The sequence below is a fragment of the Monomorium pharaonis genome, chromosome 8 (assembly GCF_013373865.1).
Source record: "Monomorium pharaonis isolate MP-MQ-018 chromosome 8, ASM1337386v2, whole genome shotgun sequence".
In the NCBI taxonomy this organism is placed as follows: Eukaryota; Metazoa; Arthropoda; class Insecta; order Hymenoptera; family Formicidae; genus Monomorium; species Monomorium pharaonis.
Genome location: NC_050474.1, coordinates 11265597 through 11287888, shown reverse-complemented (window position 1 = coordinate 11287888; position 22292 = coordinate 11265597). Strand labels below are relative to the sequence as shown.

Here is a 22292-nt window from a genome sequence, read left to right as displayed (position 1 = left end):
CTGTAAGTGTCTAAGTTTAAAAGAGATAGTTTTCACAGGAGCGGCCCTTTCTAAATCCATATTGTGAGGGTGGAAGTAGGATCTCCAGCTCAACAGATCTTTCCAATTTACGGATTCAAATTACTACGGCGCGTAGATAAAGGGAGAACACTCTCCAAACGATTGTCCGAATGGATCTAGGTCGATTTACCCAACGGAGACGAAGTACGCCCTGTCCGCCAGTGGTCGAAGCCTTCCCGACGGCGCTATTGCTTTCACTATGCAGGGAAACACTTTGTCGAGTACGCTCGGCAGAGGTAAAGTACTCCGTCCGAAAGACCGAAAACGCTCGGTGGGAAGAGAGTACGCTCTCGTCTCCGGAAGGTGAGAAAGCCGAGGACGCTCAACGGAAGGAGAGTACACTCTCGTCTCCAGAAGGAAATCGCTAAGTACGTCGGTGGAGTCACAGCATGCCCTGATTCGAATAGGAGTTGAACCGAAATCTGAACGAGACTGGTAACCTCCCTCGGTTAACGGCCGGCCTTTATATACGGCGCGACATCCCCACCCGGCACGCCGGAGTAGGTGATGGCGATGGTGGGGATAGTCGCGGGACCGCTGCGGCGAGGACCGCGTGGACGACGGCGGCGAAGGTAGCCGCAAACTCGACCTTGACCCCGCCGCTGTCGTGACGATACTCTATCGTCACATGTTGATAGAATAAAATTGATAGAAAATGACTTGGCGCAATAACTTAAATTCAAAAAAGTACTCGTTTGGTTTTTATAGAAAACTCTTCATAATACTGTAGTTGATATAATATTACCAACACAGGACCACATTTGACTTAGCCATAAAACTGGTATCGGACCAGATTTCTTATGTTTTTTGAGTCGCTGAACCTTTAGTTCCACCTTTAGTTTTGCTTCCATCTTTAGTTTTGCTCTATCACGTCAGGATTTTGAGAAAATTAGATGATAGAGCAAAACTAAGGGAGGAAACGTGTTCAGCGATCAAAAAACATCTAAGAAACCTGGTCCGATACCAGTTTTATGCCTAAATTAAATGTGGCCCTGTGTAATTAATAATTCATATATATAAACGTTTAAGATTGGATTTTCAGTCTTGAGGATATCTGCTAATTGAGCGATTTATCTTAATGCTGGTAACTGAACAGATCATAACTTTTTTCTGATGATGTACACAACATTTATCTATAAAATGGCACGTGATTAATATTCACTCATGACCCAGGATACTTCAAATCTTTTATGATAAAAAAGAAAGATTAAATGCGCATTAGTTTGGTATTTAGTTATGCTAGCTATTTAATTATGTTTGTAGAATGATAGCTGTACGGTGCGAGCCGCAAACGGGTGTACAAGTCGCCATTGCTCACTCTCCTCGGAAGGATTTCTTCCCTGGGCAGCTTGTCCGAGAGAGGAAATGGGAGAATCTAGGGGGCTCTTTTAAAGAAGTCAGATGGGACAAGATGGAAGGAAAGAACTTTCTCAACAAAATGGAGCTACTTATGGCTTCTCTGACAAGTTCTTAAAATTGCAAACTTTCATACATTTCTTTTATTTGGGACTAAAAAGATTCTCTATATTTTTCTATATCTTTGATCTTTGCTTATATTCTACTAAAGAAATAAAATTGCTGTTACTACATACTCAATTTAGAGTAAAAAAACTTTTTGTTCTACATTGATCATACGCATCTTTATTCTATGTACGTGTTAATGATAAATAATGGGAAAAGGAGAGTTAAGCTGAAGAAATACAGAAAATCTCTGTCCCGATAAGAAATATATATAAAAATTCAATTGTATCGGCAAGCGGAATGGGATTTTTTCCAAAATAGAATCAATTTTGGTTTTAAAATAGTTTATTTAGGAAATACAAGATGATTTAATGATAAAGTGTCTTTTGAATTTATCAAGAAACAAAAAAACTTTGTACAAATCTAATTCCTTATGTTCTCTGACATTCTTACTGCTATTAAAATTTAATTTTAACAATTATGATTTACAAGTCTGTTTTGTGACTCTTAAAGGAATCTTAAAGTAACGAAATTACCGACATTACAGAATACAAAATTCTCCGAATTAGCTTTACAGAATTCAAAACTTATGTATAAATAATAATGATAAATTAAATATTTGACCAATAAAAATGTTACATATATAACATTTTTATTATACAGGGAGTCTGAAAATTTTTGATATAGCGCTTGCATAGAACGGACCAAACTGAGTAGAAAAGTTCTGTACCATTTTGCAATTGTCGCAATAATTAACAAGTTATTAAGAAGGAATTTTGCCCGGCCTACCACTGAATACTGAAAAGTGCGCGGCAGCGCGAGGCGAAATAAAACCGCCCAGCAAGATGCTTGTAAACAACTTCCTAGCGACGGCAGATGCCCGTCTTGCTGGACGATTTTATCTCGCCTCGCGCTGCCGCGAACTTGCCGGTATTCGACGATAGACCGGGTAAAATGGCTATTCCTTTTTAACTAATAACTCGTTAATTATTGCGACAATTGGAAAATGGTAGAGGACTTTTCTACTCAGTTTGGTCCGTTTCCTCCATGCAAGCGCTATGTCAAAGATTTTCAGACTTCCTGTATATATGCATATATAAAATGTACATAGTTATCGTAATTAATCACAGACAAAAAAAAGCAGTCATGACAAAATTCTTGCCCTGTCGTTTGTGATCTTAAAATTCTTTCCATTTAAAAACTATTATATCCTTAACATTTTTGTATTAGAATTTTTATCTTAAGATGTTATAAAAAATATTTGTCATTAATATATTTCGCGCCAGTTTAGGAATATTTTTGTGTGCCTTGTGCATGCGTGCATTTTTTAAAATTATTTATTGATAAATACTTCGTAACATAATAAAATTTTGAAGACAAAAATTTTAATACAAAAATGTCTAGGCTATAATAGTTTTCAAATGAAAAGAGTTTTGAGATCACGAGTGACAAGGCAAGAACTTTGCACACTCAGGGATGGTGGTGCTTCTAAATACCTTTGATAATAATACTTGTTCAATCAATTGTTGAACAAATATATCATTAAGAAATCAGTTCTGTTTATCCATAATAAATTTGTTATAAAAACAGTTCAAAATGTTCTCATTAAATTTTTTAATGTACTATGTATACATACTATGTATTTTTCTATTAATTTCTTTTTTTTTATAATTTTTTAGAAAAAAATTCGATGCAGTTTGATGCATAAATTGAACAAATAATGGGGATTGAATAAATAATGGATGTAAATGTTATTTTATTGACAATTTCAATCTTAAGTTGAGATAAAAATGTCTTTCTCGACCATCGTGGAGATTTATCATATGAATCAAATAAGTGTGGTGACAGTTAACCTTATGAAAAATATTATTGATCACGCGAAGAAACTTAAAGCTAATAATGTACAATATCGAATTTAAATAAATTTTTAAATATCCAATAGTTTTCTCGCTAATAGTTTAATAGTTTAACTCGCTCTACCTCTAAATGCAAGCGCGCGGCAAGATGCGGCTACCCAGCACTTGAAGTTGTTAGGCACGCGGGAAAAGTTATTATTACAAGTGGCAATGGCTAAGTACGGGCAGCGTAGCACTGGACTCTCCTTTTGCTATGATAGTTCCTTGCTTTTTACAATAAAATTTTTAACGGCAAAAAAATATAAAGCCATTGGCAAAATTATTAGGCACCTTTATTTCTTTTAATATTCTTGAAATTGAATGAACGTAAGCTTTCTACATAATTATGTTTTTATACGACTAATCTTGTAAAAGGTTTGAACAAGTGAAATATAAAGTTTCTTAAGGACATGGCAATATTTACAAAATTCTTCATTTCGACTTTGGTTACTACGGACGTGATTATTCCCATTTCACCATTACTTGCCAATCTTCTTTGTCTAGTTATTGTTAAAAATTTCAAAATATGCCCAAAAAACGTGAATTGAGTGTTGCAAAACAAGCTCAGATTCTTATGTTGCATTCCAAAGGACTATCTCAAATGCAAATAACAAAAAATGCTCAAATCATGGTAGTTCAATCCACGATAGAACTAAGCAGCTTAAATCTAGATCTGGAAAAGGAAGAAAACGTAAGACTAGTGCCAGAGAAGATCGATATTTGAAGCAAAATGCTCTAAAAGATCGTGGTCAAACGGCAAAAGAATTAACTATTGCTTTTAAAAGTCACCATAAAATTACTATTTGTGCTAAAACTTTAACATTAACAGACGCCTCAACAAAGGAATTTTCTGGCGGAAAGTTTTACAAAATTCTAAGAAAACTACTAAAAAATTCTTAGAAAAATGCTAGAATTGGAACATTTTTGTAAATTTTTATGGTTTTTTTAGGGCCAGTTTCACAACCGTCGGTTAACTGCTAATGGGAGATTAATCGACTACCTATCTTTCTCTATATTATTATCTAAGGAGAGACAGAAAATCTATTAACCTCCCGTTAGCAATTAACCGACGTTTGTGAAACTGGCCCTTAGAATTTTGTTGAAATTTTCCTGCTAGGGTTAAAGCAATAAAGGTTGGAAAAAAATCATGGCTCTCAGAGGTAAATAAAAAAAAGGCGACTTGCATGGGCAAAGAAATACAGGATTTGGACAGCATCAGACTGGGACTAAATATTATAGTCTGATGAAAGCAACATTCAGGTGAATTTAAGAGTGTTGTAATAAGTAATTAAATATTATATTTTTAATCAAAAGTACGAAAAAGTACACGATATAAAAACGTTTACTTGTGCATGTATGAATTTTTTCTTTTTATTCATAGCTATTTGACACTCTTGTAGGCCTATTCTGTAACTCTTAACGACAGTTCGGTATCGTTATATTGTCGTTGCGCAACTTTTTTATCATATATATGTGCACAACGACGATATAACGATACCGACACTGTCGTTAAGAGTTACAAAATAGGCCTACGGGAGCCGTATATGTGTATCATAGAGCTGGAGAAGCATATAATCAGAAATGTATCATCAAATATGATAGCGGTAGTATTATGATTTGGCTGTATGGCATCAGCCAGCGTGGAAATATCACTGTGAAATTGGCACAAGTTTAAGAAATAGTTCCGTTAATTTAGTATTAAAAAAAAAAAAAAATGAGGTGCTAATTTTCCCTGAAAAACAGTTCTACTCGCACCCGCAATAGTTTTACAGTTTCTGATTTTAGCAATAGTTCCATACATTAAATATATTTAAACAATTTTTTAATTTGACTGCTGGCACCGCACCGCGATCCTCATAACTTTAAATTTCATTTTTTTAACTAAATCAACGGAACTATTTCTGAAACTTATCAGAAATTCGAGAACTATTTGAGATGCAAGTAGAACTGTCATGAAAACTTGCGGTGCAGAAAGTTGCGATGCCAACTTCACAGTGACCGTGGAAATTCCATTCATTTGTATGGGTCAAATAAATTCAGAAATGTAAACAATCATGCTGGAGCAGACATTAAAGTGTTTGATGGCAAAAATGTATAAAAACATTTTAACATTTATTTTAGATTTTAACAAGATTTTAATATTTATAAAGACGGTGCTATTAATTTTCTTATAAATTGAAAATATAGATAAACAGTGTCCCTAATAATTTTGTCAATCGCTGTATATGTATGTATGCATACATACATATGTAATACACAAAAAAATCAATTTTAATGTTTAAGGAGGTCCTAAAGTTGTCTGTTTTACTGAAATTTTTTAATTAAATTTTCTTTAATTGATCTTTTAATTGACTTTATAGAATCGCAAAACTTAGAGAATTAAAATACGCACTAAAATCTACGGGAATATGGTCAATTTAATATCAAAAACAAAAAAAATGTATTTTTGGTACATAAAGCTGTCACTTAATGGCAATATTTGCTTAGTATATAAAATCTACGATATATATGTACAAAATGAAACCGTATTCCTCTAGGGATATGAACAAGGGGATGCTAAAGTGCCCGTCAAACTTGATCAGAATCGATGATGTAGTCATTCGTGCATATCACTAACAAAATTTCGTATGTATTTTTTTTATAAATTCGGAAAATTTTTTCTAGAATTAAAGTACACGTAATATCATATGAATTGGATTTTATACCGAGAATAAAAAAAAATGTTTTTCAGAGTGCTTTTTTCTAATCTATATCTGAATTTGCAGTTATAAAAATTTATTAAAACTAATCTTTTTCTAGACTTTTAATCTTAATTTAAATTGCACGATATTGTCCGTATATATTATCCCTAAAGAAGTACGGTTCCATCTGGTACATACATATCGTAGATTTTCTATACTAAGCAAATATTGTCATCAAGTGACAGCTCTACGTACCAAAAATTAATTTTTATTGTTTTTGATATTAAATCGACCGTATTTCACTAGAGTTTAGTGCGTACTTTAATTCTGTAAAAGAACAATTCAGATATAGGTTAGAAAAAGAGCAGTCTGAAAAGCATTTTGTTTATTCTCGGTATAAAATCTAGTTCATATGATGATATTAATACGTATACTCTAATTCTGGCAAAGGATTTCCGAATCTGAAATACATACAAAATCTTGTTAATAATATGCACGAATGACCCTACATTATCGATTCCGATCAAGTTAGACAGGCACTTTAGTATTCCCTTAAAGAAGCGATTACTCAATTTACTTTTTTTACTTTTATCAAATAATAGTTATTTTTAATAGAGGATATTTTCTTGATAATAATCTTAAAATAAACTGTTATAATTTTTTTAAGAAGTCGTTAACAGGTTCTCGAAAAAAGAATTTATACTCCTTCAAAGAACATTACAAAATTATATCAAAGGAAAGTCAAAATAATAAGCAAATCGAATTTTAATTTTATATTCTTAACTAAAAATTAAATAAAATATTTCCAATTTGGTAGATTCGACCCAACTGGCAATTTTATTATGGATTACATTGTCAAGTACAACATTTCGACCTTGATTAGGACGTTCTCAAGTATAAATTGATAAAAATTTCCAACGAAACATTGTGGTCAATGCACTTACCGCCGCAAGTCACGAATCATACAATACATAAATGGACAAACAATTGAATAATAAATGAATAACTGACAGATCATAAAAATTTATTATAAATATTATAAAAATTGTATAAAATATTTAGTCTATATTTTAATATGTTGAATAAACATTTTTCCTTCATGTATATAAAATATGTATAAAATACTCATATAATATTAGAAAAAATAGAAATAAATATTTATAAATATTTATCATAAATATTGTGTGCTGTCTGGGGAATTTATGAAATGTGTGAAATAAACAATATTTATTTTAAGCAATTTTTAGGACGTAATTTGTGTGTACAGTGGAACCCCGCGTTAGCGGACCGTTTGGGGCTCTGAGTCCGCTAACGCGGGGTTATCTCCTATCGCTTGGTTTCACTCCCACTCCGTGAAATTCAGTGACGTAACGGTATTGCCATCTAACCAGTTAATATTTACGCTTAAGACTAAATGTATTCAATCATAAAATTGCAAGCAGAGCGTCTCAGATCAAGTCAATCGTATCTATAGCCATCCGAAAAACTCACATCTCGTACCTCTGTAATAAATTATATTCCCGAATATTTTATATTCCCTACACTTCTAATTTATTATTATTTTCCAACATATAATTTATAAATAAAATATTATCAAATTAGAAATCCAGCTTTGATTGCAATCGGTGTTCCTTTTATGTGATTACATTTAAACAATTTACTTTAAATTAGTGTTGGCTGTTTTATTTACATGTGCGTGAATTTTTTAAATAAAAATTTATATAAAAATATTTTTTTATTTATATTACACGAATAATATTTTGAAACAATTTTTTGAGACAATTTTTAATGACCATGTGAACAAAATAATAAATTCTTAAATTAAAAAAAATATTAGCCATTTCTTAGTCTTAAATGAATTAATTACAGATTAAAATCTTGCACAAATCTTTAAGAATACGTCGTAACTGCTTACATACTACGTGACTGCATTGCTATCCCCACACACGCTACTCATGTGGGCCGAGTGCATATGGAGGGGATAGTTTCCGCTAACACGGAGTACGCTAACGCGGGGTTCCACTGTATCATGTATGTATATGCAGAAAAATGTTAAACATAACTTATTTTAAGGAGATATTAGACTACCCCTAAAATTTAATTGAAGTCGATAATGTATATAGTCATCCGTGCACACCATTAATAAGATTTTGTATGTATTAATTCTTTTATAGATTTAGAAAATTTTCCAGAAGTTACACAACTTAATCCTTTAAGAACCAAATGGACACTTTCTATCCAATTTTCATCGCCATAATTTCTTATGTTAAAACAGAAAAGAATTGTATGAAGGTCATTTCTTACGTTTTCGGGGTTGCTCTTTCAGATGCAGTCGTCAGAAAATTCGAAAATTTCGAAAATTCTATTTGTTCAAAAGTTACAGTTCCATTTTAAACGAAAAATCGAAAAATTTTTCACGAATTGTTTTTCATAAATCTTTAATTTACTATTATTTATAGTTTTTGAAAAACACCGAAACGTGGATATATCGCGTCCTATATGTCTAAGTTTTCAAAAGGCATGCAGCATTTTTTTCAAATCAAGATGGTGGAAACAACCCAGATAACATAGTGTCTTCTTAAAGAATTCATAAAGTAGTCTTTCTTTTTGTACAGTAATTCCTGAGGAATTTATGGAAGAATACTTTAAGAATAACGTAGGAAGTTACATGCACCATGATTCGAATTCCTCAGAACTTCTTAAAGTATTCATTAGGACTTCTGCAAGTAGATATCTCAAACGGAATTAAAAAATTTATTTTCAAGATTTCTGATAAATGTTCCGATTTTTATAATATTGAAACGTTTCTCGGAAAAATTTAAAAAATAAAAAATTCTGATTAATTTTGTAAGAGGAAGAAGAAGTTAGGAATATACCATGTTTCAGCCAAGCCATAGTCGTACCTGTTAAAGCATGTTTAATTTCTGTACCTGAAAAAACGGTCACCCATCCAAGTGTTAACCATCGCCAACGTTGCTTGACTTCGAAGACCGTACGCATCCTAACGCCCCGTGATGATTCATGAACACTTCTTGTTTATGCATACATATTTGTTAATATATTGTTTTGTTAATTATATATAGCGCATTTCGTGTATAAAAGTATAAATTAGCATTTATTAAGCGATATATAATTATAAAAATGTAATTGAGATTATTCAAACACTCGAGTAATTTCTGATGAATACTCAAAGTATTCCAAATAATAAATCGCGAGGTATTCATTGCAATGAACTCTTAAGGAATACTTCAATGTGGCTAATTCCTCAAGAATTCTTTATGTATTCATTTTTCTACTTCGCCAAGAAGTCTTTAAAATGACTTCTCTATAAATACTCTAAATATTTCAAATAATAAATCGCGAGGTATTCATTACAATGAACTCTTAAGGAATACATCAATGTCAACTCATTGTGACTAATTCCTCAAGAATTCTTTATGTATTCATTTTTTTACTTCTCTAAGTATTCATTAAAATGACTTCTTTAGGAATTTCTGTTCATCTCTGTGTTATCTGGGAATAGAGGCAAATAGATGGACATTTCTCGAATTTCTCTATTTTTTGCTGAATTTTAATGCAGTTATAAGTGAAAAATATAGAACTTTAGTAGATTTCTTGAAGTCAAAATTACTTTTTTCAAAAATAGTTGATCTAAAATGGCGGCTCAAAAGTCGTATTATGATAATAAAAAACCAATATTTGCTTAGAAAACCTGACCAATACCGTTAAATCTAATCGAAAAATAGTTATTTTTCACAAATGCATATGTATATATCTATGCAAGTATCTATGCATATGTCTATGTATATGTGCGCGTGTGCGTACAGATGCGTGTGCGTTTGAATGGCTGAATTCGGATTTGACACTTTGTATTCGAACAATACTTCTTATCAACTTTACTCAATTTGTGAGATCGTGCATTACTTTCTTTAACTTTTTTCAGATAATAATCAGTTATATTTACGGCAAAGTTCTTTGCAGTACGTTTTTTCATGAACTGCGTATTCAATAAATAAAAAGTAAAAAAAAATTTAAAAAAAAAATAAAAGCGAATCTTATTCACGTTCACCTCCTTATGGTAAAATTCGGACAACGGCTATGATTGTAGATCATAGACTAAAAAACATGAAAAAATACATGTATCCGTGAGTGCATAATTGCAAACACACACATATCTGTACACACACACGTACATCCTAGATACCATAGAATATTTATCATAAACATTTATAAATATTTTACAAATTTATTTTCAAAAAATATTAAAGATTAAAGACGCACTGCTTATAGCCATTATCATTTATAGTAAACAATTCTTCCCATGCGTCTAGCAACTCAAGCGTTGGATAGTCGTATCTCGCCGCGCGCTTGCCTATTTGACGATAGGCCAGGCTAATACGGCGAACTTTAATAAAATCAATAATTTGTTAACTATTGCAAAAATTACAAAACGCTAAAGGACTTTTCTGTTCAGTTTTTGCACACTACATAACCTCGTAAGCGTTGCATGTACACATCTTTACATGCCATATATACATATACACGCACACGACACACACACACACACACACAACTGAATAAAATAAATTTTAATTGATTTTAAATTTAATTAACGCGTATTGTTATAAAACTCCTATAGAATGAGCCTCATTTAAAATATGTATAAAAAAGGCTCATGTTCCAGTATGCAAAAATCTAGAGCCGAAAGAAACGTTAGGACCAATTACCATTCTGTTTTAATTTCTGATTTTTTTTAATGTCTGTGATTAATTGATAGCTACGTGCATTCCATTTCACTCTGAATTTTCGTGCAATGGGACATTAGTCCTAATATCGACATATTGTTATCAATATTGATATATCGGCATTAGGCATTTAAATTTGTATAAATATAAAACATCGATACTTTATACTTCTTCCCTATTAGCTAAATATCGATGTTTAAAAGCACTTATAAGATCTCTTTTACTTATAAAGTTACAAAATACTCAATTTAAGCTTAAGAACAAAGAAATATTAAAAAATAATTATCTCTAACTTTTTAATTTTTGTTTTTAAATTTAAGTTAAATATCTTGTGATTTATTCTTGTATATGCTTTAAATCTAAAAAATTTCGAGTAAAGGGGATTTTAAAATACTTCCGAACATCGATATTTAGCTTAATAACTGTGTTTCAAGACTGACGAAATTCTCGGCGCGCAGTTTGTATGAGCTAAGAATATTAAATTAATAGGAAAATTATATTCATCACTAAAATCCGCCACAGACCTTGTATACAGTATACTCTTAACTTTATTGATATATCTAAACAAGTTATTAATTCTATAAATCCAATTCCAAGAATTTTGCATTCTGTAATATTAATAATTCCGTTTAGTTTCAAGGATCTTCTCTTAATAACAAGTCTTATGTTATTATTACGCAATTTTTTACCATATAAAATACATAATAACATAACAATACATTGTTGTTAAAAATTACAAGAAAGACTTCTAGAATTATTTAAATTATATATAGATATCGTATTTATAAAAATTATTAATATTTCAAACATGAATGTAAAATTGTGGCATATTTTAAGTTTCCACTAGTTACAAATAATTATAAGTTTATCTTTATAGTGGACTAACGTGAATTACATAACGTGATTATAGTGTTGTACGTATTATATTGTATAAAACTATATGCGGTTAATACACACACACACACACACACACACGCGTGCGCGCGCACCCCACGCACCCCTCCTCCCCACACATACAGTTTTACATCTAAAGAGCAATAACAGTAATTACATCTAGTATTTTACAGAAATTTTCATTTCAATGTCATACGAAATGCAATATGGTTTAGATAATAAACGATTATGAGATGTACGAGTAAAAATTAAATTAATTGAATGTCAGGAGACGTATATGTCACAATAATTGCTTTAAATATAATCAATACCACCTCCCTTCTTTATATACAAAAAAGTAACAAACAATTTCTTAGACTATCATTTCTTCGTTTACCCACTTAAGGAATCCATTTTTAAGGCGTAAATTGATGCAATATAAATCTCATTTGATAATAATTAGAAACGTATATTTATATGCATATATACACATACGGGCGTATTGACGCATAATATTTTAAATTTTGTTATTCTTAAAGTGTTTCAAATTTTGTAAAAGAATTCGCTGAGAATCCATTGATTTTCCAGGAATTTTATTCGACCAACTAAAATTATAGAGAACTTTAATATAACTTTGAAATAAATTAATTTTATTTTATTAAACTTTAATGTTCCTTAATCATATAATTACAAAGGCCGAAGTTTTAAATATTAAATAAAATTTTTTTTAATTTTAAATTTAAATTTAATTTATTATTAATCCATATAATTATAAAAAAATAAAAAAACAATTTTATCATAAAATAAAAAATAGACTAAATTTAAAAGAACAATTTATATTATATATTATATTATATTATAATATATATTATAATATATATATATATATATATATATAATATTATATTATATATTTATATTATAATCTCATGAAAATTCACGATTTTTAAAGATAAAAAATAATTTCCCTGAAAATTCCAGGTTTCCAGATCAAAGCTGAATTAAGAAGATGCTAAAGTTATCCTGTTTTATTAATCAATAATTATCTCCGATTTACTAATCTTTTAATTGCTTTTACAGAATTAAAAATGTATTTCCATAATTAAAGTATAGACAATAATACAATACGTACATAACGATTTCATATTGAAAGAAAAAAAAAATTAAACTCATTTTGTTTTTTTTGTCCGAAATTATTATGTGTGCATTGTATTATTATTTGTACTTTAATTGGAAAAAGATTTTTAATTCTCTGAAGGCAATTAAAAGATTAGTGAAAGGGGAATAATTACATTGCTCGATAAAACAGTACAATTTTAGTATCCTCTTAAGGATTATTCTGTTTCATATAATCGATCCATATAATGAATTAAGGAACGGACTAGGTTAATCAAAATATCCTGTACTAAAATTTGTGAAAAAAAAAGCTTTTACGTCAAGAAATACATTCCATATATGGACTTGGTTACGAGCAGAGATCGTAGATTTCGGCCCCGGTAGCATATCGGTCGAGGAGGGGATAAAGAACTAAGGACAAGAACCAACCATACATTGAGCATTCACTTATTCTTTAACCTTTAACTGGTGACATGCTTTTTGTGGAAAATTATTGGTGATGTAAGGTCTGACAGGCCGCTGTCTTCTGTGAACACTTTTACAAAAAAATAGAAAAGTGTAGCTTTACCTATGTGTTTATTTTCTTTTGGGACATACTTTCAAAAATAAAAAACTTTTTTAATATAGGAATCATATTTATTAAGGAATAAGCAAAATTTGTACTCTAAAAATCTACCAATTTCGTTACAGCCACGCGACCTGTGAGACCGCACGTCACAGTTAAAGGTTAATATGATTGATCCTTGCCCTTAGTTCTTCATCCCTTTCCCATGAGACCGTATGCTAATCTGCGATCCTTGTTCCGGCCCCGGTAGCATACGGTCGTATGGGGAAGGAATGAAGAACTAAGGGCAAGACCAATCATATTAAAGAATAAGTGAGTGCTCAGTATATGAGCTCAGTATATCAGTATTGGTTCTTGCCCATAGTTCTTAATCCCCTTCCCATATGACCGCATGCTACCGGGGCCGAAATCTGCAATCCTTGGGCCGGAATCTGGGATCTTGGTTAGGAGGTGTGAGAGCGAATGGTCGTATGACAGTGATAGTGGATAGAATAGCGTTAAGTACGTATTTAGAGATTTAGGATGAACAAAATAGAAGTGACTGAAAAGAGAGGAAAGTTGCTGGAGAATTGAAGGGAATTAACACGATAGAAGTAGGAAGAAAGGATAGAAGATGGACAAAAAGATCGCGGCTAGGGAGGTTAGAATGCATAAGCGAGCGCGGGAAAATGTATAGAGAAGGGAGAGAAGAAAAAGAGGTAAAGGGGGATAGAAAAGGGCCAGAGAATGCGGATAAGAGAGAATTAAGTAAGGTAGAAAGATGAGTTAAAGAAAACGGAAGAGAATAAGGCTAGAGAATATAGAAGTGAGTAAGAGGTAGGGTAGGTTATGTTCATAGGTAGGTTATATTCATAGAATTTAGAGAGATAATTAGGCGAAAAAAAGAGAACGAGAATATACATAGATAAGAAAGAAAGGTAACAGTGTAGAATATGTAAGATAGATAGAATATATAATAGTAAGTGAAGCGTGTATAAGATTAAGGGAGGGCCTTCTACATTAGAAGGCCAAAATTAAGCACTTTTTTAATGATATTTTTCTAATGAAACTAAGCAATGAATCTTTTTGCGATTTTTATCACTTATTGTGCATGTCTTTAGATACTTAAAACAATTATTACAAAATTTTATTCATTTAATTATAAGTTGTAAGCAAAAATGCACAACTGCTTTGAAAAATTCTTTCTACACTGCGTACATGATAACAACCAGTAAAATTGGCTGAAAGGAAAAAAAACAAAGTTTTTTGTAAAGTTTATGAGTATAGCTTCTGTGTGAACCTAAAATATAAATTAAAAGTCATGTAAAAAAAGTTATTTAAAAAAAATGTCAAAAATTTTTTACTAAAAACCAATTTTTTTTCAAAGCGCCATTTTATAAATTTTTTATAATGTATGGCTTTCTTAGGTTCACTTAGAAGCTATACTCATAAACTTTACAAAAAAACTTTGGTTTTTTTCCTTTCAGTTGAGTCTACTGGATGTTATTATGTACGCAGTGTGGAAGGAATTTTTCAAGGCAATTGTGCATTTTTGCTTACAACTTATAATTAAATGAATAAAATTTTGTAATAAAAATTGTTTTGAGTACCTAAAGACATGCACAATAAGTGATTAAAATCGCAAAAGGATTCATTGCTTAGTTTCATTAGAAAAAAATCATAAAAAAGTGCTTAATTTTGGCCTCCTAATGTAGACGCCCTCCTTAAGGATTTCAGAGCAGAGGAAAAAGTAAAACTCAGATCACAGCCCCTTGGCGATAAAATTGGAAAGCAGAAAGAAGAGGAGGAAAGAATTGCAGTGTGATAAAAAAAGAGAAAAATTTTCCTCGACGTCAACGCTCGACTTTACTCCTCGGAAGTTGCCGAAGGCTCCATGTTCTAATTGTTTGTCCCGGTGTCGGTGGCCTTAAATGTAAATTGTGTAAGTCTAAATGTTGTGCGACAGGTCATATCGATCCGTATCGACTCACATCGACCGTGGAGTCTCGAAGACGGGCCGTACTGTAAGCTGGCACAGGCGAAGGGACACTTCCCTTTCGACTGTCGAAGCGGCGAGTCGTTAATTGTAAAATAACGAGCGTATATAAAGAGCTTTATTGTAGAACTTAATATCTCGATGCGGTGTCGATGGGAGAAAGCCAATGCGAAGAAGTGCAATTTAGAGCCGTGTAATTCTATTATGTAAGTTAAAATAAATTCATGTCTGTTCAATTATATTTAATCTTGCAAATCAATTATTTCCTGGATTCGCCAACGGAACCCGCCTTATGAGTCTCACCCTTGAAAATTTCGTTGTGATTGTCTTACGGTTATTAGTCCCGTAAAACTGATTGGCGCCCAAAATTTTGTTCAGAATAGTAGTATTAAATAAAGATTAAATTAAATTAAATTGGATTAAATAAAGATTTAGAGTCCTGTCAGCCGAGGGACCCCGGCCGCGGCAGGTGTAGGTTTCTTAAAACCGTCTCAGCAGAAAGAAGATCAAGAATAGGAAAGGACGATAAAGCAGAGCGTATACACAAGAAAAAAGTGGAAAAGGCAAATGAATGGAGACCCAGGGTAACAAGGTAACAGAATTCTGGAAAATTCTGAAGAAATTATAGGAGACAATCCAGAAAGCAACAATAAAGATAAGCGTAGAGGAAACCCAGATAGCACAAAATATCATAAATATTTATAAATACTTTACAAATTTATTTTCAAAAAATATTTTTTAAAAATTATATAGTTATTTTCATAAACCATTTAGAAATGATACAAAAATTATTATCAACGATCTATAGAATATATTTTTAAAATGTACTGAAAAATATTTATGGTATATGAACTTGAAATATTTTTTATATTCTTTGATAATAATGGTATAAATATTTATTTTAAATATTTTTATAAATGTTTATCATAATTTTTTTTATACCTGACAAACTCGGACATAAAAATATGTACAAAATATTTATAATAAATATTTTTCCTTCTTATAAATATTTTATAAATATTTTGTGCTATCTGGGAAGAAAAGGAATGGATTACAAGATTTGGTAAAACAGAGGCTGTACAAGAGAGAAGAGGAGAACATAAAGGATTTTAAAGAGGCGAAAGAAAGAGTTACAAGAGAGAATCAATCAGAAAAGAAGAATAAACTAAAGAACTTTCTGGACTAAAAGCAAAGTAAAGGAAATGAAGGAAGGAGAGGAAATAGATTTTGAAGTCTGAAAAGGCAATGGAATTGTGAAATACATAACTAAGAAAAGAGGAAAAAAGCAAATAAGAAACAACATAGTTAAGGAAGAGGAAAATCTAGTTGGTGAAATTATTGGATGGAACAGAGTTGTAGGAGAGAGAAGAGACAAGAGGAAATATCAAGGTCAAGGTAAAGGAGCAATAAACATTATTTATTTTGATCCATACTGTGCAGAGAGGGAGAGAGAAATAAAAAGGTTTTTGTAGAAATATTAGTAAATAAAATAAGGGAGAATAGTTATAAAGGTGTATAGTTATAGGTTGAAAAAAAGAAGACTGTAAATAAAGTGATGATAGAAAGATAGTGGTAAGAAAAATGTTTAGATAGGTTTATATTGTATTTTATGTAAGATTCTCCTCTTGGCCATGAGATGCTGAAGAGAATAAAGTTTATTATTATAGGTAGAATTCTTGCGATAGGGAAAATGTAAGATTATAGCAAAGCAACAAGATTTTATATGTTATATGAATAAAGCCAGACATATCAGTTAGGATAGATGGATAGTTAAATAGATGGATGGAGGTATGTGTATGATAGGAAAAATTGTAAACCAAGTCTCCTTCTTGGCAATTGTAATGCTGAAGTAAATAAAGAATTGTTACATTATTATTACATTCCATATGTTAAATTTTAAAACATTATGCGATCGGAAAGTAAAATCAGTCTCTCAATTAGTATATTTGTTAACAGACGTACACACACGCCGACAGAAATGCCTAGTTATATGATGTTAGCTGCGTTTCAGAATTTCTATAGTACGTATAACGTATTTTATACAGGGTGAATTTTAATGGCTGTCCTAACTTTTTACCATAAGAGAGGGGATTACCAACTGCAATCGTACACACATGTACGGCATTTACACATACATATATATGTCGTACATGCGTGTACTAAGATTGCATCGATAATCCCATCTCTTATGGTAAAAAGTTGGAACAGCCATTAAAATTCACCCTGTATAGAAATCAAAATGTAGCTAACTTCATATGACCAAGCATTCTTATCCGCGTGTGTACATTGCCATTCTAAAGTTTCTACACGTTTGAGATTTTTTCACGTCTCACAAAAAGTATCTCGTGAAAAAAATTGTAGAGAAGTTTTCAAAAATATATTTTAAAGATGAAATATAAAACTTTGAATTTTTTTATTTTGTTTCTTTACATATGATATTTTTTCCTAAGTTCCACAAAATTGATAATTTTTTTAAATTTTTTTAACCACTATTGATCCAAAATCCTTGAACAAAACTTAAAAAATTATATGTGCTATGTATTATATATTTATTAGGTATGTATTATATATATTTTTAAGTATTCTAAAATACTTTATTTTAAATTCATGCAACAATTTCTCATAATCGAAAACTTCTTGTGTAAAAATTTTTCTTATAAATTAAAACTATAGACTATAAAAAAGAAAATGTTTAATAATTATATTTTTTTATTCATATAAATTTTTTCAAAATTTTTTGAACTTTTTGTATTTAATTTTTTATGAAAAGCGAAAAAAACCTCAAAATTGAAACTTTTGACGACAGTGTATATATTATACATTCCTGAATTCAGTGGCATAGTTTTGCTATGTAGAAAATTTATTAACAATATTGCATTTTAATATTTTATATCTTGTTTAATAATCTGAATAAAAAAGATATCCTGCCCATTAAACACATCATTTTTACGCGTACCGTTTCTGAATTTTAATGTTAAAATCTCGGAAACGTGTAAAATCAATGAATTAATAAAAAGTCCTTTTAAAAATTTACTGGTTTTTTTCAGAAAAAACAAATTTTCGTATTTCTTTATATCTCATTGGCTGCATTCAACAGAAAAAGTAGTTTTGTAACTGTTTGCAAAAATTCTTCAATATGCTTTGTACTTGTCCTTAGTTGCCTAAATGTATAAATCAATTATATAAAATAAAGGTCGGCACGAAATGCACTTCTTAGCCGATTTCAGTAGGCACCGCCTCCCGCTATTCCTCTTGCTCCGCGTGCCACACGCGCAGTCAACGAACCGCACGATTATAAAATCTGTTAAGGCCCTTACACATAAATTGACATAACCACAACAGTAAGGTTTCGACGCGATGGATTGGGCGATCGTAACCGTAACCGGCTGAATCAAGTACGTGATTAGTCAAAACTTTACTGTTATGGTTATGTCAATTCATATGTGAGGGCCTTTATCCTTTTCTCAGTGACGGATACCCCCACTACCTTCATAAGCAGTCTATTTTAGTAAATCTATGGGGCCATCACACAAAATGGCATAACTTGCACATACATAGCATAAGAGCTCTAGGCATAAAGCATCTTATGTATATCAATATGGCGACTTTATGCTGAGACTGATTGGTTCACCGGTCTTATGCTATGCTTATGCAGCTTATGTCATTTTGTGTGTGATAGCCCTTAGGGCTCCTGCACATACTTCTGCATAACACGAAATGCACAATGCATAAGAGAATTAACCAATCAGAGGTCTTTATTTCTATCCTGGTGAGGGAAATAGACGACTCTGATTGATTGATTCTCTTATGCGTCATGCACTATGCATTATGCAAAAGTCTGTGCGGGTAACACTAATAAAAAATAAATTTACAACAGTTACATAACTTCTTTTTCTTTTGAACCATTTATTCGTGTTACTGAAGAAAAATTAAAAATAAGTAAACTTTTAAAAAACTTTCTTCTTAGTTGAGCACTATCCTATACAATCCTGAAATTTTGACACTTAAATTTGAGACATTTAACATAATAAAATGACAATTTTTTTAGATTAGCATCTAAAGTGAAAGAATGTTCATCACTATAAACAAATTTGCCAGAGGTAAATTTCTTACAAGTGTATTGTTAAATAATCTTCAAGCTCTGTTTCTTTTGAAATAGAAAATTAAAGATTGCATCCGTCCACCAGCGTTTCTGAACGCAAGCGTGGTTGTTATCACTAGCACTATGTAAGCGGATAGTAGACTAGCCGTGTACGCTTGATAACGATTGAGCAAAGTCATACATGAGACAACCAGATGTGATCCGATCACCCAGATAATTTGTCCCCAATTTTTCCTGTCTAGGGCGGAGAAAAAGATGACACCCCAGAACGTATGTAGGAGAATGAAACATAGAGTAGTGGCAGCCGATATTATAAAGAAGTATTCGGTACCCTGCCGCAGTCCCATGGTACCTGGTCCAACTGCATCGGCCAAAACGTTGACCAGGGCAAAGGCACCGCTCATGAAGCCGAAACCCAGACCGCAAACGTACGCAAACACGTGTCTACTGTCGGCCACGTGCGTCGTTGTAACTTTCTCCAGGCCTCTCTCAGCTTTACGCAGTACCCAGTATAACAGATACCTTCAAAAAGATAAAACAATCAACATCTATCTTAGACAACATAGGATTCAATATCATGAAAATGTCTTTAGGATCGTTTTATGACTGATTTTTATGACTTTTAAACTTTTTCTTGTTTAAGTAAAGTTCACAAAGAGATGAGTCAATATTTATCAGCACCATTTATTATAATCATAATTTCAAATCAAATAATCTTCCAATTTTAAAACAAGTTGTAATAAGATTAATATCCAAGATGCTAGTTTTGAGGCTTCCACGACTATTGATTCTATCAAAACATGATGGAAATTGACCAATTAATCAGTTAAAATTTTTTTTCTACCTTTTAATTAATTGTGTTACATAATCTATATGAAAAAGAAGAACAACTTCCATACATAGATTTAATAAAAAAGCAATTTAAAAATACATGGCATGTGTCAAACATCTACGCGAATAACATAACTTTGTAATTAGTGCATGGAACATGGTAAATTTAATTCTTAATTTATTATTTAAAAAATACATGTTCTAGCAAGTGACAGCAACCAATAGTAATATAATCTCAATTACAATTTCTTACTTATCAATAAATATACTCTCATATACACCACATCTCTATATATATATATATATACAGGGTGTCCCAAATCTGGTGTGCAATACTTAATGGAAAGATAGACGGGATCGAGATGAACATAAAAATCCAATATAGTCTTGGTTAGGTCTATCAATAATCAAGATATAAATTTTTTAATTTATGCGAATGAGAGCGCGCCTTGCGCGCCGAAGGAAGGGCTCGAGCCGCTCGAGCCATAGCACGGCCTACTGTCTCAAGCATTGGCTGCCGGCGGCGGCGGGGGGAAGAAGGAGAAGCGTGGCATCGTCGCCGTTCCCACGTCTCGCCGCACCGCGCCTAAGCTCGCGTCGATGGCTGCTACGCATACTCGCGATTACATGACAAGATTATAAATTATTAATAAAAATATGACAAATTTAAATCGTAATAAACTTCTGTAAATAAGAAAGTCAAAAGAGAGAAAGCGATGGAAACGTATGAATCCTGCAAATAATATAATATTTGCCGCATCAAATTCTCTTATCGTTTTTTATGGAATATTCAATTAACGAAGATTTATCACGATTAATTCTTTATACATTCTCCTTTCGTAACCATCTTATTAGAAAATTACAAAATGCACGAAATACTATCCCTAATATACACTCTTTGTAAAATAACACGATAGAAAAATATTCACGTTTGATCTAAGGACTTCAGGATAAATTATTCGATGCGACTTCTACGGTAATTATAGGTAATCAGAGATCAATGTTATGTCAAGTATCGTTAGTATGGCTAATTACAAAGGATTTTCTCTTGTATATGATAGAGAACTTCGAGTTTCTTCTATCGTTAATACATTATAAGTCACTGAAAATCTGTCGTAATTAATAATGCAATTAAAGGTAGAAGAAACTGTAAGTTTTCTATGGTTATAAAAGAAAATCCTTCGTTGTATTAACAATACATGATATTAAACATTAATTTTTAAGCATAATTATCGTAGCATCGCGCCTAAGCTATCGTGAAATCGTTACATCAAGAGGGAATATTTTTCAGTGTTATTACAAAGAGTGTAACATACTATGGATAAGTATTTCGGGCATTTTAGTATGACACCTCTCTCTCTCTCTCTCTCTCTCTCTCTCTCGAAACCACCGTACATTTACGCGAGTATGCGAGCAGCTGAGATTATCAGATCTCAATAACGATTTAACCGATCGAGTTCTAACTACATTCAATCGAAAGCTTGGGTTTGATTTATAAAAAAACTGTTTTCATTTTTTTCTGCATGCTCTACGAGCGGAGATATAGCGACGCAAAGTCCAAAATGTAAATTTTTCATTTAAGATACGTCGTCGGTCTTTGTCGAGTACACGAATTCAACACGAAAGGGCTGTTCTAAGACTTACCTGTGACAGTTTCTTATAAAATATATACTGCATATTGATATGATGATAAATCGCTGTCATTCGTGATATGATCGTTTTGTGAGAGTAAAGAATAAATATTAAGTGATATATCTGTAAATCGTACAGTTAATAATTTCTTATAAGAAAAGTCTCGTAGATCCGATGAGAAGTGCGCGTTCGTAATCGAATATACTTTGACGTTAGCAGACGAGTCCGCGGCGACTTTCACGGCGATAATGTGACAGTTCGACATTAATGATGTGACGTGCGCGAGGTTAATGGCGAATAAGTTTTTATTTAGTTTCTGTACGCATATTACATTGCGAAAGGAGATTATAACGTAC

At 31.7% G+C, this 22292-nt stretch overlaps 2 protein-coding genes across 5 annotated transcripts in view; one reads left to right on the top strand and one right to left on the bottom strand.

Moving 5' to 3' along the window:
• LOC105833033 (mediator of RNA polymerase II transcription subunit 17) overlaps positions 1 to 5131 on the top strand; it is a 77092-nt gene extending 71961 nt beyond the window's left edge. For both annotated transcript variants that reach the window (XM_036291439.1, XM_036291438.1), the window contains one exon: positions 1324 to 5131. In XM_036291439.1, coding sequence (XP_036147332.1) covers positions 1324 to 1534 — 211 coding nt within the window. In that variant the 3' untranslated portion in view covers positions 1535 to 5131. The remainder of the gene's footprint in view (positions 1 to 1323) is intronic.
• LOC105832380 (gamma-secretase subunit Aph-1) overlaps positions 1 to 22292 on the bottom strand; it is a 79589-nt gene that overhangs the window by 50924 nt on the left and 6373 nt on the right. For 2 of the 3 annotated variants that reach the window (XM_036291440.1, XM_036291441.1), the window contains exon 2: positions 19826 to 19995. In XM_036291440.1, the coding sequence (XP_036147333.1) occupies positions 19826 to 19995 (170 nt within the window). Of the gene's footprint in view, positions 1 to 17809; positions 19996 to 22292 lie in introns of those variants that run through there. The other variant, XM_012673266.3, reaches the window with a different exon arrangement.